The 24,941-nt window shown below is 34.6% G+C and overlaps 2 protein-coding genes across 2 annotated transcripts in view; both read left to right on the top strand.

The window, feature by feature from the left end:
- Window positions 1-11,556, top strand: part of DCK (deoxycytidine kinase) — a 31,615-nt gene extending 20,059 nt beyond the window's left edge. The window contains exons 3-7 of the mRNA XM_008535163.2: window positions 1,328-1,521; window positions 2,824-2,971; window positions 4,692-4,807; window positions 5,565-5,655; window positions 7,371-11,556. Coding sequence (XP_008533385.1) covers window positions 1,328-1,521; window positions 2,824-2,971; window positions 4,692-4,807; window positions 5,565-5,655; window positions 7,371-7,406 — 585 coding nt within the window. The 3' untranslated portion in view covers window positions 7,407-11,556. The remainder of the gene's footprint in view (window positions 1-1,327; window positions 1,522-2,823; window positions 2,972-4,691; window positions 4,808-5,564; window positions 5,656-7,370) is intronic.
- A 6,473-nt stretch (window positions 11,557-18,029) lies between these two features.
- The window catches only part of SLC4A4 (solute carrier family 4 member 4), a 396,172-nt gene continuing 389,260 nt past the window's right edge, over window positions 18,030-24,941 (top strand). Inside the window, exon 1 of the mRNA XM_070614690.1 lies at window positions 18,030-18,154. The gene's annotated coding sequence lies outside the window, so the exon portion shown is untranslated. The remainder of the gene's footprint in view (window positions 18,155-24,941) is intronic.

Genomic DNA, 24,941 nt, shown 5'->3' with positions numbered 1-24,941 from the left:
AAGTAGATATATAAAATCTTAAACACTTTAAAAAGCCTTCTGAATTTATTAGCTAGGATTCTTTGGGAAAGAAGACCTCTTCTTCGTCTACTATTTCATTAACCTGAAAGAACATTTGTACAGAAAGGGCTAAAATAAGATGTTTGATATTTTTTTCTCTTTATCTACTAATTTCTGGAATAATTAATTGGTGCCCTAGCAACCTGTAAAGATGACTGGACAGTTTGGTTTTTTGTTTTCCAGTTTCCTTTAGTATTATGAAGTTATGGATTTTTGCCTTCCATTTATCATTTCTTTTGGATGTTCAAAGTGTCCTGTCTTTTGACCAGTGGAAGCTCCTTCATGTTGGCTCTCTTGCCTGTGGCACAACCTCCTTAGTCTTTGATAGTTTCCTTGTTTCGTGGAACAAAGTGTATCAAGCTGGCCTCGTACATTTCCTTTCCCAGACTTGGAATCAGCTATGTGATCCTAATTCCTTTCAGTGAGAAATGGTGTTTAGAGATATAATCTGGGTGGCATTTGTTTATAGGCCTTTTGGTGGACAGGACTAGGAAAACTATATTTTATGTTAATAAAAATAATTCATGAGTTCTGGATGCTATTTCCAGTTCTGATGTAACATTATGGAGGTTTTATTTGAGTTTTTATTTTATATATTTTTTCCTCTCAACACTGAAAGTATTGGTTCTAACAATATGATTATTAAATCACGAAACTTTGGGGAGGATCTATTCTGTGTTAGGAGATTGAAGTCACAAATTTAAATACCTATAACGGGCCAGGCAGCTAAAGAAATAAATCAGAGCTGCCGTGAGACTCAACAGGGAATGGCAGGGGCTGATAGACTGGAGAGCATATGTCCCCTCTAATGGAAGCATGTGTGACTTCACTTTAGCTGATTTTTACCAAGAGCAAATGACAGACACAATATTGCTTGGTTTTCCCATTTTTAAAAAGAAGACATAAATTCAGATATATTAAATGTGAAATTATTTAGCTTTTAAATATTAACAACTAATGCAAATTTTTGAAAAGTCTCATTTGAGCCAAACAAATAATTTCTGCCATAGGCTGTTAGTTTGTGACTTCTTGTGGAAAAGATCTAAGGAATCCTGTGGTTAAGCCAGCTTTTCAAATTCTTCCAGACTTCAGGCAACCTGGAAAAGAAAGTGAGAAAGAGCAGGAGGAAGAGGACTTAATCATCTTGGTTTTGCTGATTATGATGCATTTATTTATCCAACTTCTCTTTTTGACCTTTTTAAAAGATTAACATAGCTCTGTTGATCATTAACTTTGCTTTTTGTTTCTCTTTTCAAATTCAAAATAGGAATTGACAACAGTTGAGAAAACTGGCGGGAATGTTCTGCAGATGATGTATGAGAAACCCGAACGATGGTCTTTTACCTTCCAGTTATATGCCTGCCTCAGTCGAATACGAGCTCAGTTTGCCTCTCTCAATGGCAAGCTCAAAAATGCGGAGAAACCTGTATTATTTTTTGAGCGATCTGTGTATAGTGACAGGTATATATAAATGATTTGTGCTTGTCAATTTGGAATCTTGGCTTAGAACTGGAGTTATTTTTCCTGTTTCCTGGGAATCAAAGTAATAAGAGAGGCTCAGTTGGGGATTTGAGATGGAAAATGACATTTAATATTTTTTTTTTTTAAGATTGGCACCTGAGCTAACAACTGTTGCCAATCTTTTTTCTTTTTCTTTTCTTTGTGCTTTTTCTCCCCAAATCCCCCCAGTAGGTAATTGAACATTTTAGTTGTGGGTCCTTCTAGTTGTGGCATGTGGGATGCTGCCTCAGTGTGGCCTGATGAGCGGTGCCATGTCCACGCCCAGCATCTGAACCTGCGAAGCCCTGGGCCGCCACAGCAGAGTGCTGGAACTTAACCACTTGGCCACGGGGCTGACCCCAACATTTAATAATTTAATACCCTCAGCAGTTTCGTACTAACAGCATTAGGGAAGTTCTGGCATTTATAATTGCTAGCTTCCATGGAAATTGTAGGGAATATGGTGGCCTTCTCATTCACATATTCAGAGAAGTTTTTTTTCCTCCAACCATCTTAAAATTCTCATCTGTTATGGTTAAATCTAGATTTACATTCTACACTTGCGCCTGGAACAAGGAGATCGAAAATCTCTAAGGGGACCTTAGAATGACCTTGCTTATGCAAGGGTTCTTTTAACCTCTAGAGTTTGCTCAGAATAGAAGTTCTCAAACTTTTGGTCTTAGGATTCTTTTCCTTTCTTAATAATTATTGAGGATCCCAAAGAGCTTTGTGTCTTTTTGATATTTATGTTATTAGAAATTAAGATTGAGAAATATAAAAATTATTAATTTATTTAAAATTAATAATAAACTCATTACATATTAACATAAATAACATACTTGAAAAAATTATATTTTTCAAAACAAAACAATGATAAAAGTAGCATTATTTTACATTTTTGCAAGTCTCTTTAATGTCTGACTTAATAGAAGACAACTGGATTCTCATTTATGCTTCTATATTCCATCTGTTGTAATACGTTCTTTTCGTTCAAGTACAATATATAATCTGGCCGCTTACAGAAGCCCTGGAAGGCTCTTAGGGACTACCAGGGGTCCTCCCACCACATTTTTGAGAACTGCTGGCCAAGAACATATTTCCTATAGTTGGAGTTACGCTGTTGTTTTTTTCTCTTGTCCAAGGCATTATCAGCCATGGGTTTTAGGAGAATGTTCCATGTCCATTTAGTAGATCTATTTTCTCTTTTCTGTTTCTTTGTGCTTTTTGGAAAGGATTTATGTGTTGATATAGACTCTCTTTCAGGTATATTTTTGCATCTAATTTGTATGAATCTGACTGCATGAATGAAACAGAGTGGACAATTTATCAAGACTGGCATGACTGGATGAATAAACAGATGGGCCAAAGCCTTGAACTGGATGGAATCATTTATCTTCGAGCTACTCCAGAGGTGAGACTTAATAAAAATTAGTTTGCTCCATTGAAAATGTAAAGCATTATTTAGAAATCCTTTCAATGGTATGCAGGGAAGGCAATTTAGTTTAATTCTACTCCCCACCCTCTAGCTCCCCACCTCCAAATTAGAAACTCATAACTGTGTAGATTGAAGCTTTCTATTTTCTCAGCAGACTAGAAGCCCACATTCGGCAAGTTGTTCTTTTAGGCCATTCTCTGTTCTTCCTCAGTTCTGTTCTTCATTATTCTTCCTAACTCTCGTAGCGTCTTTTATCTGTCACAGCTAGATTAAGGAACTTGCTCAAGCAACTCCTAGAATATAGGCTTCATGAGGTGGGACTTTGGGTATTTTAATTACTATTGAATTTCCAGTGCCTAGGACAGGGTCTGGATACATATTAGGAGCTCAGTAAATGTTTACATTAATGGCAAAGTTGATGGAGGGCCACTTCAAGAAATCTTCTGGTTGTTTGTGGCTTGAAATGGGTGGCTAGTAGCAGCTATAATTGAGAAGAGACTTGGAAGACCCTTGCCATTTTTAGTTAAGGGAGCTAACTTAAAAATGTGTCTTTCATGATAGGTTGTAGCATAGCTGTTCTTGTTTGCATAGGAAATTATGTAATGAATCCAAGAAGACCAAGTAGATGCTTTTCATAAAACTAACCTAAATAAGAGTTTACTTACATTTATTAAATTTCTGGGTTTGGTGTTTACATTCTCATTTTTCTCTGTTTTGTATTCCTATTTCTTCCTAAGTCATGATGAATGTACATGTCATGACTTCTAGCCTGAAAGAATACTGTGTTACTATTGCTGAATTTTCAAAGAAACTAGGTTTCTGATTCCAACTGATGATTTTGTTCCTCTTCTAATATCAAGTAAACCAGAATTTAAGAAAAATAATTTTGAAATCTACTTTTATTTTTGAAAAGAATTTTTTGATTTTACTTACAAAAATGGTAAATGTAAATATAGAAGAAAGAACATAAAGAATACTAATAATTTCATTCTGCCAGAAACGTTCATAGTCAATATCTTAAAGTCTGACACAAAACTTTATTTCATCAGTATTATTTACGTTTTTTTTCTTTTTAAAGATTGGCACCTGAGCTAACATCTGTTGCCAATCTTTTTCTTTTTCCTTCTCCCCAAAGCCCCTCAGTACATAGTTGTATCTTCTAGTTGTAGGTCCTTCTGGTTGTGCTATGTGCTATGTGCTACCTCAACATGGCTTGATGAGCCGTGCTACGTCCACACCCAGGATCTGACCCAGCAAAACCTTGGGCCGCCAAAGCAGAGCACGCAAACTTAACCACTCGGCCGCAGGGCAGGCCCCTGTTTATGATATTTTTTGATTAGAAGATCGTTTAATTATTTGAAAAGAGAGGATTTATAATAGACTTTGAAGCACAGTTTGTATGCTGAACTGTTTCTTTTTACCAAACTTATTTTATACAGTATATTTCAAGTATGGATGCAAAAAGTTTATAGATTTATTTTGTCTTATTTTTGAAAGTACTGCTTGGTTTAGAGCCACCAAATGGCTGAAAAGCACAAGGAGGGAAAAATGATCTAGTTCAACTTTCTGGAGGGAATAGAGATTTTGGCTAGCATAACTAAGGAGACAGTAGAGAAGGAAAATGTAATAGCAGCAGACAAGAATAATTGTTCCTTGCCTCCCCTCTCTCTCCCTTTTTCTTATTGCTTGCTTTTAGAAATGCTTGAATAGAATATATTTACGGGGAAGAAATGAAGAACAAGATATTCCTCTTGAATATTTAGAGAAGCTTCACTCTAAGCATGAAAGCTGGCTCCTGCATAGAACACTGAAGTAAGACTTCCTCATTCTTATTTACTATTCATTTTTAATACCTTTATCAAATTTTGATCCAAAACATGTACCATTTTTCATTTTCAGTCATTTTTATTTATTAGTATTGTAGGATTTTCCAGAATTAGTCGTGGATTTTGATTCTTTTTACTGCAATGAGATCCTATTTCCTTAATAGCTAATCTCCCCCAGTGGTATTGGCAGCGTAATATACGGAATTTCACATTAAGTGATAAAGTAGGAAATGTGTTTGTGCACATTATTTAGGTACTCTCTTTCAGAGAGAATTTTAAGATATTTCAGATTTGTTTCTTAGATGAAGACTTGGGAGATAGGATTGCATAGTCGTTAAGAGCATGGACTTTGTAATTAGTCAGATCTTGGTTCAAATCCAGTCTTACTTATTAGCGTGCAACTTTAGACAAACTTTGAACCTCAGAGTGACCTCCCTGAGCCTTAGTTTTCTCATTTTTAAAATGTAAACATTCCTATTTTATGGTATGTTTTTGGTTTTTGAGGAGAATGACATGTCACAATGCCTAGCTTTCTATTTTATATGCTTTATACACGGTGTTTTTAGATATGTGTAGTTTCTGGGTGAGAAAGGAAGGGGCTGCCAGATGAAGTGCTTGCAGGATAACTTTAATATAAAATGATTGACAGCGCTTTCATTTTCCAATGATGATATAAGAATGAGTTTTTACTGTTTTTTATTTATTGCTTTTTCTAATTATTTTGTTCACCTGTCTTTAAACAGGACCAATTTTGATTATCTACAAGAAGTGCCTATTTTAACACTGGATGTTAATGAAGACTTTAAAGACAAATATGACAGTCTGGTTGAAAAGGTAGATTTGTACAAAGACTATAAAGTAACATTTGTTTTGTCTAAAAGAAGTATTCTAACTTGTGAGAAAAAAGTTTTCTCACAGAAAATATTACAGAAAGTTAGATTAAGAGACAGTTGAGAGCTTTCGAGAGATTTAGACTATTTAGTAGATTCTAATCCTAACTTCAAATTCTAGCTTTGTGCCCTTAGCTAAAAGAAGGAGCTTCTTTATCTTTTAGTTCCTTTATCTGCAATATGGGGATAATCACATTAACAAAAGTTCTCTCAGCCTCTTCTCCTCTGCTCTGTCTTCTTTTTTTCCCCTCTTCCCTATACCACCAATCTTTAGATATTTTAATAATAAACTACTTGTGAAATTAAATTTCTCTTTTTCAACTAAATTCACTATGGAGGATATTTGAAGTTGTAGGATGTGGATCTCAGCCATTTTTATATTAGGTAAAGTCTTGAGATTAAAGGATTTTTAGTTTTGTGTTTTATTTGGGACCTTGTCACTGATGACTTGGCATTGCCTAATCAATTGAGTCATTGTTTTAATCAGAGTTAATCTATCCCACAAATATTTGAGAGTTGACGGTATTATATTGAGTGGTGCCCATATTGATAAAGGAACTGGGAGAAAACCTATTGATGAAGATTTGAGAGGGAACAGTAATGAGAACTGTATAACAAATATTCCTGTATCCACATTAATTAACTTAGTGATCTAAGATCTAAAGAAGAAGCCACAAATTTTTGTTTAGTTTTGAGAGAAATTTGATTTTTATCCTGTCACAAAATCTTTATTTACTATAATGATACTTGACATTCTTAAGGGCTGTATTTCAAGAATTTTGAAAATCTCAGCATTTATAGGTAACTACTATAGCATACAGTTGTTTTTCTCATGATATAAAAGTAAAGTATATCTCGAAAATTCATGTGGCCTCTTCATACTATTAATGATGTTAAAAATTTAAGAATGGAATTCACTTATTAAAATAAATTGTCAGCCATTGCAGTACTAAAAGCCAACCATCATTTTAACTGAATGAATCTGTAAAACCACTTTAATTTTATATAACACTTCTGTTTTAACTAAGAATCATCATTTCATATTATTGTTTTTACTTTCATTAATAATGCTGTCAGGTAGCTTTCTTTTTTAGGTATTTTTACAAAGCAATAATCTTTGTTCCTTCGGGAGAATCACTGTGTAGTCTCGAATATGTAGAGAATTGAATCTTGTTGCATTGTGATGTTGGTCAGTTGGCAAGGTTTGTTCACTGCTTAGATGACCTTCCTCAAGTATCAATATTACAGAGTGTACTTGATTCACATTTGTGCTTCAGAAAAATTACAAATCTGTTATACATGTCTAGACCTTCAGAGTTGTTTAAACTATTGTGATTATTAATTTTATCAGTGCTAAAGCTGCATATGTCAGTGGTCTATGGTATTACGAAGAGATTATAAAATTAGCGTTATGGCTGTTATAGAACTGTCTCAATCTTAGGTGTAAATTTAGTAACTCCTATAATGACGTTTTAGGTCATTCATCTTTTATTGTAGAAGCATTTATTAATATTTCTTTTGAAAGTAAATGCTATAGCTTTGTGATGAAGTTGCTTATACAGTTAAGGTCTTCAGCTGTTATATACTTTTAAGTGAAGATGAATATTAGATGTCTCAAATAGTCAAGGAATTATATTAATATTTTTTTCCTCCCCTCAGGTCAAAGAATTTCTGAACACTTTGTCATCTTGCTGAGGACCACAGGCAGCCAAATGATCCCAAACACTTCAACTTTGTATATCTTCGTACTTCCATATTCATACAAGTCTCTTTAGAAAACCGAAGTTTTTAGCTATTTTTGTTCCAAGAAAAAAATTTTTTTTTTGGTGAATCCTATACGAAAGTTTATAACTAGTTTCTTTTTTTTTTGGTTTAAAAAAACAAAGATATTTAATTATCTCTCACACAAGAAGTGTGGAGGTAGATGATTCCAGAGTCAGTAAAGTGGCTAAACTGTATGATAAAGGACCCCGCCTCTTTCTGTCTTTCCTCTCTATTATCCTCCTCAGCAGGTTGGCTTTTTTTTTTCTGGTGCTTCTCAACTCGTTGGTGACCAGTTTCTTAACTGGAAACTTTGATGTTACATAGTAAATGGTAATGTGTCCTGTGTAAATTAGTGCACCTATTAAAAGTTGAAAAGTAGAATTTAAGGAATCCCTAGGAAAAGGACTATGAAGTTTTATTTAAATACTTTTGATCAAGTGCCTCCCCTTCCACTTTAATTTATGTGGAAGATAAGACCAGGTTTAGCATTTAATCATTTCATTAGTATTTATTAATGTGTCTGTAACACTTTTCAGAGGAGCAGGTTAAACCTTGTTCCCAGTTTGTAATGGCATAGCCTTTCTTATAGGTCATTTAATCTTTTTCCTGCCTTTGTTTCTCTATCTGTGGTATGAGTGAGACTTTATTCATCTTTTTGCATGGGATTTTAGAGGATTAAAGAGGAAAAGTTTCTATACTTACAAGATAACTGAAAGTTATTACATGAGTATAGAGATTCAATTTAAATGGAACCTAAAATAGCTTCTTCCTTTCTCCCTCCTCAGACCATTCTTTTAGAATGGAATATTACTTAGTTAAAAGATTGGTTTGGGCTATGATTGTCTTTAAATTATTTGAGGTGTAAGTATGGTTTTTCGTAAATTCCTTCCCAATTTTATAGGTAAAATGTGTGTGGGACATCGTGAGGGATAAGTTTTTCCGTTTTATTCTTTCTCGACACTGCACTGGGACTGAGTAGTCTTTCTTTACCTTTATACTTGGAGAGAAGTCAAAAGACAAATTTGTTTAGTCCCAGCTCTTATTTCCTCCCTTATCCTGTTTTCCCTACTGTCTGGATTAATTAGGCAGCCTACTTTTTTAAAGTTTAAAAAAAGTCACACATCTCTGCTTTGAGAACCTTGTGATCACTCTTTCCTTCGTACTTTGCCTTGCTTCTCTGTAGGGTTCTACCTTTAGTTTTTTCCCCCTCCTTTAAGAGAAGTTACTGATAAAAATGATATTTATATGTTATATATCTTGAAAGCATTATCATTTTTTTTATTGAATATATATTTGGAAATATATATATTAGTAAAGAAGACAAGGGGTAGAATAATTATAGTTTTTAAAAACCTGCATGGATTCATTTTAGGTCTGTATATAATTAAAGATTTTTTTTTTCAAGTTTGGTTAAGGTATGCAGTGTGTTTCTATGTATTTAAACTTTCTACTTGATGTTTTAGAAAAGTTCTATGTTTTTTAAATGCAGAGGAGTCACTTTTACATCGGAACTGTCATTTTTCCTTTTTAAAACGCCTTCTTTTGTTTTTGGTTTCTTGATACTCAAAGATGATAATTTAGTGGGTTATGCAGTCTAGATGTGTGATCTTTGAAAGGGAGATTTTATTTCAAATCTGTAATCACCATTAATATTTAAATTGTCTCATGATATTGTATGGCTTTTTAAAATTTTTGTTTGATATGAATGGAATTTGTTTACTAAATTAAATATCATTCTTAAGTATAAATCTCATGAAATGTAATGGAGCTACACTCAATTGAAATGATTACATCTTTTTAGAATGAAAATTTATTCTACTTTTGAAGAAAAAAATTATGACTATAAAAAGATTTTAATGGTTTATATAAATTACATTGATTCTATTTTAAGTGGTGTAATTCAGAGATTTTCAGTAACCTTTAAAAATGTTTAGCTTATAACTTTTTAAATCTGTAGAATTGAAAAGAAGCCAAAAAGATTTATGATTTTTCATGACTTAAAAGCTGCACCATTGGGTGGGCACAAGAGTATTGAGCCTAATGTTCTGCATTATCTCTTGGATCCTGTTTTGCATATCAGGTCATCTTCTATCAGAGTATATTTACTACTTTTTATAGTTTACTCTAATGGGAAGGTAATTAATTGTATAAGACTTATTCCTTCATTCAGAATTTTCTTGTCTTCTATGCCTGAAACTTAGAGCACTGTATACTGAGGTCTGTCATATTTTAGAGGACAAGGAGTCTCAGAGTGTTTTTTATAAAGAGATGTAAATCTCATTACCTCCAGAAAAATGCTAGATAAGTTGCTTAAAGAGTTTATAAATCCTGATAAATAATAGCCTTCTTCATTTGAGAAATCTCATCTCTTTTTAAAAAATTTTTTAATCTTGAAATAATTTTAGACTCACAAAAAATTGCAAAATTATTAGAGTTCCTGTGTATCCATCACACAGTTTCTCCCAATGATAACATTTTAGCTAACCATAGCATAATATCAAGACTAGGAGATTGACTTTGATATATTCCTATTAACTAAAGTACAGACCTTATTTGGAATTTACAGTCTTATCTCTTTTTTTTTTAAACTTTTTTTATTTTTTATTTTTTAGAGTAGTTTTAGGTTTCACAGCAAAATTGAGTGGAAGGTACAGAGTTCCCATATACTGTCTGCCTCCACACTTGCACAGTGTCCCCCACACTTGCACAGCCTCCCCCACTATGAACATTCCCCACCAGAGTGGTACATTTGTCACAGTCAGTGAACCTGCACTGACACATCATTATCACTCAAAGTCCATAGTTTACATTAGAGTTTACTCAGTGTTGTACATTCTATGAGTTTTGACAAATGAATAATGACATGTATCCACCACTGTGGTATGATACAAAATAGTTTTACTGCACTGAAAAATTCTCTGCGCTCTGTTTATCAGCAGCCCACCACCCCCACCCCCAGCTCTGGCAACCACTAATCTTTTTATTGTCTCCATAGTTTTGCCTTTTCCAAAATCTCTATATGAGGCTACCCTAATAAGATTTTTTCTTTTAAGAATTTATTTGTACAATGAAATTGTTTTTTCTTGTCTTCAGTTAGATAGTTGAATATTGAAAAATGAAGGCAAGTTTGATATAATTCTATGTAGTGCCTTGGAATGTTATCATTAATTATAAAATGTATTAGTAGTGAGGTTAGTAGTGCCAAAAATGTTTAAATACAGTCTTCTCCCATAAGAACTGTTCAGTTAATAACTTTTTGCCATAACATTTCTTGAAAAGTTGTATCACTTTTCAGACAATCAACTTTTTTCTCTTTGGGTAGAAAGACTTTTCCCACTCCAAAATACACTGAACAAGTATGCAATAAAAAACAGTATTTAAACATTACCATCTCAGACAAAAACATACTAATTTACTTGACACTTTCTACACACAGATTATTACTTCAAACACATTTGAATTGTGCATCAGGTTATTTTGCTTTGCATAAGTATGTCAAATGAGAGAAATGAAGAGGTTGCATCTTCTAGAACATTAGTCTGTTATGTGCAGATGCCATTTCCATGTGTTTTGAAGTTCCCTAAAGGTTTTTTTTGTGTGTGTGATAACTTAATTGTTTTTAACGTTTTTTTAAAGATTGGCACCTGAGCTAATATGTTGCCAATCTTTTTTTTCTTTTCTTTTCTTCTCCTCTTCTCCCCAAAGCCTCCCAGTGCATAGTTGTATATCCTAGTTGTGAGTGCCTCTGTGCTATATGGGATGCCACCTCAGCATGGCGTGACGAACAGTGCCATGTGTGCACTCAGGATCCAAATGAGTGAAACCCTGGGCCACAGAAGCAGAGTGTGTGAACTTAACCACTCAGCCATGGGGCCAGCCCCTGTAACTTAATTTTAAGTGCAGTTTGAATGCAAGATAACCATTAATTCTCAGAAGGGTGGAAAATTGGTGGGGGTAAAATGATGGAGAAAACAGAATTTACCTTCCAAAGAAAGATTCCTTTATTCCTCTCCTCTACCAACCACCACCCATTGTCAAGTTTTTCTTCTTGGCAGGTATAATAAAACTTCTTTGCAATATATTTTATGTATATTCTCTTATGTTTATTGCTTACAAACTTGTTTTATTATTCAGTTGATATGTTTTTTGGTATCTTGGGATATAGTGTATTATAATGTGCCCTATTAAAATTAATGAAAAAAAATTTTGTTTGAAGCTTTTTTGCTTAGTGACAGTGCTTCCAGGAATAAATTAAAGGCATTGAGTGAAGGACAGGTATGAAATTTGAATTTGATTCAGTTTCATCTATTCCCTTTCCCCTTCCTTTTTTTAAGGTTATTATGGCTACAGCTCTGTAATTGTATGTTTACTAAGTTATAAATTCTTAATATGATATTAATTTTCTCAATATTTTCTGTCATTGTGGATTTGGATTTGGTTCAGGGATTTCACAAAAAATTAACACCAAGTTCTGTTTTGGCAGATTTTAAATAGATAAATATGATGTGTTTCTTTTTAAGAATTAAGACTATCATCAAAGAATTTTATTGGCTATATGGCTACTCTTTGAATTAATTTAATTTTAGTTCTTTATTTTTTTTCCTGCTTTTTTCTCCCCCAAACCCCCCAGTACATAGTTGTATATTTTAATTGTGGGTCCTTCTGGTTGTGGCATGTGGGATGCCACCTCAACATGGCCTAATGAGCGGTGCCATGTCCTCGCCCAGGATTCGAACCCAAGGCTGCTGAAGCTGAGCGCACGAACTTAACTACTTGGCCATGGGGCCGGCCCCAAATTTTAGTTCTATGCCTAGAATGAAGTAGGTACTATACCAATCAATGTCCATTGAACTAGAATAAAAGGTGACAATTAGAAGTAAAACTGGGTAACAGTAGTTTAGTTTTTGGCTTCATTTTTATAATGAGCTGAGAAATGTTTTAAATATAGAATATTCAGCACCATAAATAGGATAAAAGTACCCTGTAAATACCAGATGTTATAAAATCCTTTCACATAACCATCTTTTAGCCTTACAAGTCTGTAGTAGATAAAATTTATCACCATTTTACAGTTGTGGAAGGTTAAGGATTTTCTAAAGATCTCACAAAAATTGGCAAAGCTGAAACAAGAACTCAAATATTTTGACATTTTGACTCTAGTGTGGAGGTTCATTTTATTTTAGTGGGCAGCAACTCACTTTTATATATAAGATGGTTTTCCTTTTCTTCTGTAACTTGGGCAATGTTTAATACCCATTTAAAATAGCAATTTGAAAATAAAAATTTGATAAGAGTAGTTTAAGCCCGTGATTATTTCATAGTTAAATCAGCAGTTATAGCCCTTTGCCACATGAGGTCATCATATACTTGATTCTTTCCTCTGCTCTGGCTATAATCCAAGCATCATTATTTTGATGGTGAGTGGTTGGAAAAAGATGGGAGCCGATGAGAGGTCTTTTGCACTGCCAGAGCAAAAGCATTAATCGATTAATAAATAATGAGTGAAATTTTGTGTGTATAGATAAAGGGGAAAAAAGAAAATGAGATGTTGGATTAAATACAGACAATCAAAGACAGTGCTTTTAGAATTGTTTTACTATAAGAAAGTCTGCTGCACAACTCCCAGCTGCTTCTCTAGGTATTAGATTGAATAATACCAGTTGTTGTTTTTTTTTTATGGGATAAGTACTTGGTTAGATAATTATGCTTAACAGGTTGCTAGGAAATTTAATTTCCTAATGTTCCCTCAGACTTTATATTAAGGGCTGTCTTGCAAGACTGTTTACTATTAACTTATCAATTATGTATACAAAGAAACTTACAGTTATTTTTACTATTCTGTGGAACTACATGGAGCTCAGACAAATGATTATTTTTCCAAGAACAAAAGTGTGCTTAACAAAACCGTGATCTAGAAAGTGATTTAGTAACAGAGGTAGGTAAAACCTCATCTTCAAGTGACCCATCTTCTGAAACATATCACCTTTTGGTGTCACTTCAAAATGGTGGTGGTGATGCTGGTGCTTTGGTGATACTGAATATGTTTATATGTATGTATATGCACTGTTTTTACTCTTATCCTTTGTTTAAACTAAGATTCAATCAAAAGTAAAGCATCTCCTCAAGCTGCCATTTTGTCCTTGCTGTTACTGTCAGGTAGAGTGGAATCATTTATTTTAGAGTAGTAAATTAGGAAATTGGCTAATGTTATAAAACAATATATGCTCCAGTTGGTTTAGCAACACTATTTTGATGTGTTATATAGTGCTTGGAATACTGGCTATCAAATCACTGGCTTGGGAACAGACTAGTCAATATGGGTATGTGTTACTATTTTGCTAGTGGTTGACGTGAACTGGTTGCTGTATTAGTAAATGAAACAAACCTGTTAAGTATGATAACCAACTTTTAACAGACTGACCTTAAACAGACTATTGAATATTGTTCTCTTCAGAATACCAGTTACCATGAGAGACTGTACATTTATTCCAAAGATTCTGCCATTATACAAAGCATTCTTGGATCTGACTTTAGTGTGAGTTTAGTGTCTGAATCATACATTTTTTAAATGTGATTCAGGTTCTTTTTGTGTATGTGACTGGATATAGTTTTTTTTTAAATTACCATAAATCATTTAGTGACAAGTCTAGTGAATAAAACGGGTGGTAAAACTTGAATAAAGCTACTTTGGGCCATAAAAGAAACTAACAATGAGACACTTAGATTTCTTTTCTTGTTCAGCTTATGAAATATATGTAAAGGAAATTCATATGTTTTTTAGTAATTCAAATGTTTTTGACTAATGGCAGACTAAACTGAACATGTAACCTCTTGTTATGGTTAATTTGAAGCCTCTACTAAGTATAGAAGGTTCTGGTATAATTTTTAAAAAACCCAAAACATTGCGTCCTATTATGTTTACATCTAGTATATACCAATAGTCATTGTTAAGTAAGAATTTATCTTTAATATTTTTAACATCACAGAGGCAGTAGTGGTTAAGAACACAGGCTCCCAAGACAGACTGCTGGCTTCAAATCCTGGCCCTGCTGCTTACTATCTGACTTTGGGCAAGTCATTATAACCTTGGGCAAGTAATATATTTTAACTTCCTTATCTATAAGAGGGCCATAAGTAATAGTATCTACCTATAAAGTTGTGCGATTTTAATGTGTAGTATATATAAAGCATTTAGAACAATGCTCAGTGAATGGTAGCCGTTACTATTAGTACTATCATTTCCTTTTATTCAGTGTCTTGGTTGCTGAAAGCATCTGAAAAATTGGTAAGGTTGTGCAGTTAATAAAAAAGCTATAGAGGATATCCACTATATTTTTAAAGTAGAAATATAGTATGATCCCCTCTCTCTTTGTCTCTCACTCTGTGTGTAGGTATGGTGTATGTTGTGTAGAGGGAGATTCACCAAACTGTTCATTGAGGTTACCTCTGGTGAGTGGGATTGGAGTGGTGGTTAAGATTCTTAGGAGAATGTCTTTTATATAAAAATTAAAAATTAGGCAATTGATTTACTATTAAATTTGTTCATTCAGCAAATATTTATTGATCTACTTCTTGCCAGGGGCTCTTGAAAGACCATCTGAGATTTTAGGAATTACTCTTCCCCTTGAGGAAGTTTGAAGCTACATAAAGATTGGATTGCTATCCAGGTTCTTAGCGTTTTCCTTTAATTTTTTTTCTGTACTTTATTTTTTGAGTGGTGCTGAACATAAACATCTTGGTGTCTCCATTAATGTTTCAGAAAATTATGATTTTTCATTTGTGAATGTAAAAGTTCTGCTAATTTAAAAATGTAAAAGTAGCTGTATTGTTTTCAGATTATAAAAATAATAAATATTTGTTATGGAAAACTCTCAGGAGAATTTGATGCTTGATACTCCTCACACCAAGAGACCTTCCTTCTCTTGGGAAGTAGATGAACTTAATAGGCTATGGTTTTTATCTATTGTTTTTAAGCAAGGTACATAAGGATCTTTGTAGCCCTTCCTAGAAGATAAGTTGCAACAAAGAGAACTCTCACTGTCTATAAATTATCTTTAAAGTCTGTTTGTTTAGAAACTGCCCTTGCTCTATTTTTATAAAAGTTAGAAGCTTATTACTCTTTTGTTATTTGAGTAAAAGAATATTGTGATTAGTGTTACAAGTCCAGTATTTCTGCTCTGGGGAAATGATAAAAAGGGCAGAATGCTCTATTTCCTACCCCACCCAAACTGTTACCAAGATGTTCCTGCAAAGGGCATGGTTATAGGCTGCAGGCAAAAATTCTTCATTGCCTTCATACCTGGTCTGGACTGCAGGACTGTTCAGACAGTTAAAGAATGCCATCTTTGGTGGAGCAGTGCACGTAATACCAGGCTAATACTTGCTATTATTTAATAGCGACCAAAAGGAAAGTGAATGAAACCCTTGACTGACCTCTATCTTGGCATTCTCCAATTTCTATTTTATTGCAAGCAAAGTAATCAAGGTAAAGGAGAGAGGGGAGGCATTCCTGATTTCATGGATCCTAGAGCAATATTTCATACAGAAAATTAATGATCTAGAAACTTATAAAGAAAAACTATAGTCTACTGGAAGTTCCATCACATCCTTACAATCCATCCACTGTGTATATATCCTCATGTGTGTGCACACATGCATAAACATAAACCTAGTTTCTACATTTGTGTGTATTTGTGATCTTTAGAGGGCTTTTGTTTACATTCAGAAAGCAAAATCCTGAATTCCATATTGAAAATGTAGTAATACAGGGTTTTTTAAACTGAGATTTGATTATCAGCAAAATTTATTGACCCTTATCTTTTGTATTTAGTGAGAGGTACATGTACCTAACTTAATGGGCATAAAGCTGAAAGTTTTATAAATTAGAATGCGAGTATATTAATATCTTCCATTAATTTGTAATTTGAGATTTTTTTTTACTTTCACTTGATCTCCACTTGGCAGTGACAATAAACTTAGACATTTTTCTTTTCTTTATAAAAGTACAATATGCCCATTAAAGCAATTTGGAGATTGCAGAAATGTTCAAATAAGAAGATAATCCCTGGATCCCTTCATTCAGAAGTAACACTATCCTAGCACTATCCTTGCCTTCCAGCTTTATGTACTTGTATCTACAAAGAAACATTTTCTTTTTTACCAAATTGAGATCACACTATAAATTCAACTTTTTGTCCTGCTTTTTTCCCTTAAAGTATATTGTAAAACGTTTCTTATATCTAAGTTATTTTTGAAAATGCAGTTAAGCCCATAATTTCTTTTAAAAAAAAGTGTTTTCCTCCCCAAAGCCCCAGTACATGGTTGTGTATGCTAGTTCCAGTTCTTCTATGTGAGCTGCCACCACAGCATGGCAACTGACAGACAGGTGGTGTGGTTCTGCCACCAGGAAGCAAACCCAGGCTGCCAAAGCAGTGAGAATGCCAAACTTTAACCACTAAGCCATCAGGGCTGGCTCAAGCCCATAATTTTTTGACTCTGTAAAGTTTGAAATATACAGAAAATATGAGAAGAAAAACATACCTGTAATCCTACCACTGAGAGAGAGCAATTTACACATTAGTATTTCCTTCTAAGCTGTGAATGTCTTTGCTCTGACCTTCAAACAAACAAAACTTAAATGTCTATTGTAACTCCTTATTTAATTTCTTACGTTAAGTGAATAATAATTTTGAAAAATGAAAGTCTTTAAAGAAATGTATCATTATATAGTTAATATGATTAGTAAATTTATTTTTTCACATTTGGTAGAACTTTTACATTTGTAAGGAACCTCTAATCCAAGAAAATTTATTTTAACGTTTTCCCCATAAAATATATTTGTACATGCTTACACGTGTGCATGCAACTTTAAAAGTTAAATCCTTAAATGCCATTTTATGTTGGAATCTTTAGAGAGAGAGAGTTCTGTGTGTGTGTGTGACAAAAGTGGAATTTGAGGACAGAAGATCTGCCCCTTTTTTTATCTGGAGGGCCTTGGGCAAGCTTCTATGAGCCAACTTCTATGAGCCTCGGTTTTGTCATTTTCCAAATTGTAGTGCTAGAACCTTTCCCAGGCACAGGCTTGTTGTGAGGAGTCAATAACATAAAATCTGTAAAAGGGTTTTTTGAATTATAAAATACATACAAAATGTTAATAGTTATTATTCAAGGAGTTCCAGGAAAGAAAAATAAAAGGCAAAGGCAATTCTTGACTCCAGCAAGTGATGGTCAGATTTCCCTTCAGAACAAATGGAAATTGAGTATGGAAACCTTCTTGTAAGAAATGCAGAATATAGCTTTGCCTTGACTTTCACATCTTTCTTAGCAAAATGTACAAATTTTCCTAACTGACTGCATGTCTAGGTCTTAGGGCAAGAGAGAATGTAATTGTTTTTGAACTGTTTTAATTTTGAAGAAGCCATGTTTATGGTACCTAGCTCTTAGAAAAAAAGAAAAAGAGCAAGAGAAAAATGGTCTATCTGCTCACCACCACCTGCTATTTTTAGATTAGCTAGGAAGCCCTATTTGGCTGCCTTTGCCCATCTCATTTGGCAAGTCTTGAGCCTGCATCATTCAGAGATATAAGAAGCTTAGATGGTGGAAAACTGAATTTCTTTCATTTTTCCAGACAACATTGCTGAAAAAACATATCACCACCAGCAATTTGAAGGACATTGGCTGTAAGTAAAACAAGTGTTTTCATTTAGTGAGATGGGCTTATGCAAGACAAAAGACATGATGTATTTCCACTTTTCTGCCTTAATAAGGGATGAGGAAGGGATGAATCTTCTGTCCTGTTTTGATTTTTACTCATTATCAAGAGAAATATTAATTTAGAAAAAGACACAAATATTGTGCATGCACACACCGCCACACACAAATACATATATGCTCATACATTTTTATGGACTTTAGAATGAAACCCTTGGAAAAGAAAAGGAAACAATATGAATGCTAAGGAAAGAAGCACAGAAACTATCTGGAAATGACAGATTTTAAGATTAACGTACTAAATGAATTTGAAAGCTAAAGAAATAGAAGGTAAATAGAGAAATCTAGTTTTCCATTTACCTGGATAAAGGGACATAATATAATATCCATGGATCAGTTTTAAATGAGCATATGTGTAGACATTTTACAGATAATAGAATTTAACTTATTTTATTTGTAGTTTCTATAAAATGTTCTGAAACATTTCTGTTGTTGGGTATAGTAATTTACTGAAAACTCTATTAAAAGTCAGGTTACATATGCTATGTAGATTTCCCTTTGCCTATATTGTTTTATTATTTTACTAGCTTCTTACACTAACTTTCCTTTAACTGTTAAACTTTCTTTTAATTGTTAAATTATCATTTTCCTATAACTGAAGAATTTTATTAAATGAGTTAACAAATGTTAAGTAAGTGCTCAAATGTTTTATAATTGTATTGGTATTCTTAATATGTGCACAAATTCTAATAAAATTAAATTAGAGAATTCATTTAAAGCTCGTCCTATTGCAAGCTGTATTAATTATTTTACGTAACTGTAGATTTAAGATGAAATTCACTTTCTTATAGCTGTTCGAAAGTTGATATTTTCCTCCATCTCTAAAAGAGTTGGAGAAAAACTTATATTATAAGCTTAGTCTTATGTCTAGTAGTCATGTAAAATAATTTCGCCTACTAGGAAAAGCTATGGATATATTGCTCTGTTTAAATTTGTGATTATGAAATCAGTGATATATAAAGGAGAATCCATTTACAAAGACTTAATTTCAAAGGTAAAGTTTTTTTACAGGTTTAACTTGCTTGTAAAGAAAGCTCAGGGAGCATTTGTAAAGTGCTTTGTTATTTGCAAAGGACTTTTCCGGACTTTATCATTTGATCCTCACAATAACCCTGTGAGGCAAATAGTCTTCCCTTTTATAGATGAGAAAACCGAGGCTCACAGAGGTCACAATTTGCATATGAGAAAGCCAGGACTTCGACAAGAGGCGATCACGGGAAAGGATTCTGTGGAAATGATATCTACACAGGAAGGAGTCTCATAAAAGATCCTAGGGGATCCTTTCAAATCCACATTTCTGTGATTTCTATCATTTTAGGTGGGAGGCAGCATGGTATAGTGGAAAGCACATGAGGATTCACTGTGTTCTGGCCTTGAGCCAGTAATTCAGCCTCTCTGAACCCCAATTCCTCATCTGTACAACAGGAACAATTTTTAATCACTTGTAGAGTTATTGAAAAGATGAAATGAGATAATGTAGAAAAGGGCCAGGTGTTTAACTGCTTAATATTAGAGCTATTGTTAATATGTATAAATCCAAACATAGTAATCCTTCCAACGCACCACAGTTGCCACATAGCCCATTAGAGCCATATCTTTGAGGGGGAAGATAGTGCTAATAATCAGCAACTGTTTTTGGTAAATGCAGAAAATGACTGGAGAATTTGTTGAAGATGTTAAGAACAGAGAAGGGAACTGCATAAAATGGAATCCATGGATATATTTTGAAGTGGAAATGAAAATCACAATTAAAAGCAATGCATGGGGAAGGAAGAACATTGCAGGAATAAGAAATAGCCCACAACCTAGCTCAGTGGAAGGAAAGAAAGAATCACTTGGTAAATCCTGGGCACACTGTTTCAGGACCAACCACATATCAGAGAATCTTCCAGCAACCTCTGGCAGGGAAAGGAAAGTTTCAGCAGTGGAGTGGAATGGCTCACATTGGACAAGGGCTTTATAGTCTAATAGACCTAGGTTAAAATTTTGGTTGTGCTGGTGCCAGCCCAGTGTCACAGCAGTTAAGTTCGCACGTTCCGCTTCGGCAGCCTGCGGTTCGCCAGTTTGGATCCCGGGTGCGGACGTTCACACCTCTTGTCAAGCCATGCTGTGGCAGGCGTCCCACATATAAAGTGGAGGAAGATGGGCATGAATGTTAGCTCAGGGCCAGTCTTCCTCAGCAAAAAGAGGAGGATTGGTGGCAGATGTTGACTCAGGGCTAATCGTCCTCAAAAAACAAAAAAAAACTTTAGTTGTGCTACTTGCTAGCTGCCTGGCCTTGGACAAGTTATTTGACATTCCTTGTCTTTTCTGTAAAAGTAGGCTGATAAATCCTACCCCATGGAGTTGTTTCAAAGATTAAATAGATGTGTATGTAAAATGTTTGCTTGTCTTTTTGTTTATTGCCTCCTCTACCAGCAAAAATATAAGCTCTGTATGGGCAGGACCTTTGTTTTGTCCCTGTACCTGTTGTATACATATAATAGTAGACCCTCAAATATTTGTTGAATGACTAAACAAATGAATTTGTCCAAGTGTTTATTTATATATATCTATAAGGCCATGTGCTTCACTGAATGCTGTGAGGAAACTTCTCCCAAGCTGCAGTGATTTATATCATCTATCCTTGTCTAAATTTATATTACCTTTATTGTCCAACCATTCAAGTAATATTTAGTCACAGACGGTTCTATGTCATAATCTGTTTTATGTTTTATTTTCCTAATTGGACTGTTAAGCTCATGGAAGGTAGAGAGTGGTATTTGTCCATCCTTCTCCAGTCTGATGCTGTGCTTTTGGTATCACTAGATGGGAATGAGAATACATGGTGTGAATTATCAGGCCGCATAACCAGGAACTTATTCTTGGTAATGGTAATTAGTCATGGAAGGATTTTGGCTGAAGACAAAAATACGTTTTCTTCAGTGGATATTTGTCAGCTGAAAGGCTTAAAGACATGATACCAATGGAAAAGAAGAGGACAGAAAGATCTATATGAGAGTATTTATGTTAATTCCATAACAGAGAGTATGTGTTGATGGATATTATGAGGTATTCTTTGAGAAACACGGTCTCTCTTGCTTCTGGGATTTTGCATGTGTCTTTTCCTGGGAAATTTCCCTTACTCCCTCTCCTTCATATTTGCTAATTCCTAATCATCTTTTAGTTTTCAGTTCAATGTCACCTTCTCCAAGAAGCCTCTGAGATACTAACCTAAGTCTGGATGAAGGGTCTCTCATCTGGGTTCCCATAAGCACCCTTACTTTTCCTATTACAATACATATAATATTATATTGTGATTTTCTGTTTATTTTTTTTGTATTCCCTACTAGATGATAACTCCATGAAGATAGGAGTTATATATGTCTTACCATTATACTCGAGCGCAGTGCCTATTACTCAATAAATATTTGTTGCATAAATGAATGAAAAATGACTAGAGGAAAGGAGAACAATCTTCAAAATAATGGCTTTAATTTATTGGATGTCTGTTAAGTGACTGAGCCTTTATATAAGTTAATATTTAATCCTTGCAGCAATCATGGTGGAACAGTGGAGTTCAGAGAATTTACCTTGGTCAAAGAGATACTGCTGAGATTTGAACCAGGATTTCTAGATCCAAAGCCTCTCTTCTTTTCACTTGGTAATACTACCACTGTCATGCCTTACATTTGTATAAGTTGTCACAGGCTACAAAACTTTTACTCCTATGAGAGCCTTGTGAAGCTAGGTATTATCTCCCATTTTATATCTAGTAAGTGGTAAAGCCATGATTTTCAAATTCTGTATTCTGGGTCTAGGTTTATTCCCTTTCCATGATAACACAGCTGTCTTGTTCTGGAGGATTCAGAGATGTAAGGCCTTTACAAAAGTGGTGAGATGATAAAAGTTTAAAAAATGATAAGGACTTTTTGATTCATAAATAATAGAAAAAATTCCAGGTAGATGTATTTAACAAGGCTGGAATAAATTCTGTATTTTCTTTGTCATTTTTTTCCAAGATGGGAAAAATTAATAAAGTTGGGAATAATTGGTATTAATACTATAAAGTTCTCTTTGATATTTGATTAATTCCTGGCCTCATAGGCTGTCAGCTCAGAATCCATAGGATGCCTACAGAAGAGACAAATGGTGCTGCTGGGTGGATTTGATGCAGCTTCTTCCTGCCCTCAGCCGTCCTTGTGGCAGTGTTGTTTTGCTGTTACTTTGCTTATCCCACACCCTTCAAATTGTGGCTTCCGGTAGGAGGGAGCTTTGAGGGTTTGCCCCGGAGGTCATTGACTTTGGCCACCCTTGCCCTGTGACTTGACTTTGCTCTTTACCCTCCCACCAAAAATTACTTCTGTTGAGGAGTAAGAGGAGTGGGAACAGGGTAGTGGGGAATGTTGTATTTTTTACTGAAACAAGCAGAGGCTCAGAATTAAGGGAAGCAAGTCTCCACAACACCTTCCTGAAAGTGGAGAAGTCTCCCATACGTGCAGAGAAAAGAAAATTTAGCATGAACAGGAATTCAAATTTATTTTCTTGGTCACGCTAGAGTATTTGGCAGCTGCTTTGACACATATAGGTCACTGGACTGTAGGGCAATGCGAAGCAAAATCTCAAAATGGGAAGAGTGTTTTTTTTTTTAATTTCAAAAACTATTTTTGAAAGCATTAAAAGATTATAATTTTCTAAAACCACAGTTAACCAAAATTTTATTGTACTCTCTTAACAAAGTGTTAGATTTAAATGAAAGACTTTAAAACCAATTGCAAATTTGAAAATTGCTCTAAAGTAAATATAATGCCAACATATATCTTGATTACTGGCTACTTTTTTCTGCTCTGCACTGTTCTGTAAATATTTGATGAAGCCACAGTTCACTATTTACTTTTCTTTGATCTCTCCACCAGCTAAATAGATTTGTTTTTGTTTTCCTTGTGACTTTGCATTTGTACTATCTGGCATTGGAATTTCGCTGAATAGGTGAGTTTGATTCTTTATGGGAGAAAAGAAGAATGTGGATAATGCAGACCCAAGTAGGTTATAGTTGAATAGAAGGAAATTCCAGGCTAGTGTTTTTAAATTGGTATATAGTTTATGTACAGTAAAGTCTGTAAATTTTAAACAAACCTTTTAACGTATGTATACATGCATCTAACCACCGCCCATCAAACTAAAGAACATTTTCAGTGCCGCAGAAGTCTCTCAGATATGCCTTCCCTGACGCTAGCTACTCCCAAGAGTAACCACTGCTCTGATTTCCATCATCAGAAATTTGTTTCTTCAGGACAGCCATTTTTAACAATGCTTATCACAGAAGACACCATGAATGGGAATAATTGATACAAAGTTTGGGAATTGGGAGTAAGTTCAAATTACTTTGGATGACATATATAACCGTTGTGGTGCTTCCATTGCTTCCTAAAGACAGAGAAATTCCCTGGTTCCATTCAGTTCCAGAGTGATCAGGAGGCAGGGTTTTCCTTTAGGTATCCATCTCCACATAGGATGCAAAATTCCCCAAGTTGAGTCCCACTCTTCAGGGCACATCTGAAGAGTGTCCAGGTTGGTTATTTGGCTAATGTCCACAGGTAAAGCATCAGTGTGGCGTCCACACTAAGAATAACTCATCACTGAGTCCTCTGTTCCTGGACCTAGAAAGTTCCCACTCCCACTTTGAAAGGGCTCCCAGTCCTGGATCCCATCCAGGTCTATTCTCTATCTCTGCTTGTCCCTATCTGAGCTCCAGGCATATTAACTCTTTGGGAACAAATAAGCTGGAAGTATACATCCATACTTTTTCTTTCTCACACTTACTCCATTGGCTTTTTGGGTCTCTGCTGTCTCCTTTGGGTTGGGGGGGTGGTCATAGTGATCTTGGAGATCATTTCATATCAGTACACACAGATTTGCTTTAACTCTTAGAAGGTTGCATATGGTTCCATTATATAGATGTATCCCAATTCTTCCAATATTTTTATATTTTAAATAATGCTGCAAAAATATCTTTGTACATATCTTTTCTCACATATGTCAATAAATACATGGGATAAATTCTTAGAAGGAATTTCTGAGTCAAAGGTGTATGCACTTAAAATTTAATTTTAATAGTGCTAAATTGCTATCAGCAGAGCTGGTACCAGTTTATACTCCCACCAGCAATATGTGGGTGTTCCCTTTTTTTTTTTTTGGTGAGGACGATCAGCCCTGAGCTAATATCTGTGCCAGTCTTCCTCTGTTTTATGTGGGACACAGCCACAGCATGGCTTGACAAGCAGTGTTAGGTCTGTGCCTGGGATCTGAACCTGTGAACCCCAGGCCGCCAAAGTGGAGCATGTTAACTTAACCACTATGCCACCAGGCCGGCCCCCAATCTTCCTCTTTTTGCTTGAGAAACATTGCTACTGAGCTAACAGCTATGCCAATCTTCCTCTACTTTGTATGTGGGTCGCTGCCACAGCATGGCTTGACTAGCAGTGCTAGGTGCACACCTAGGATCTGAACCTGTGACCCCTGGGCTGGCCCCTGGATGTTCCTTCTTATGCTTGTTGAAAATTTGTTGGTTTTTTTAAAAAAATTTTGCTTACACTGTTTTTGCCATGTTGAAATTTTTCATTTTTATGAATTTGAATTTATCCATTTTTAATGATTTCTAGGTTTTGTGTTATACTTAGTAAGGCCCTCTCTACTCTGAGTCTATTAAAAAATTCT

This window comes from Equus przewalskii, chromosome 3 (genome assembly GCF_037783145.1).
Source record: "Equus przewalskii isolate Varuska chromosome 3, EquPr2, whole genome shotgun sequence".
In the NCBI taxonomy this organism is placed as follows: Eukaryota; Metazoa; Chordata; class Mammalia; order Perissodactyla; family Equidae; genus Equus; species Equus przewalskii.
The sequence above is the reverse complement of the archived record's forward strand: the minus strand, read 5'-3'. Positions and strand labels throughout refer to the sequence as shown.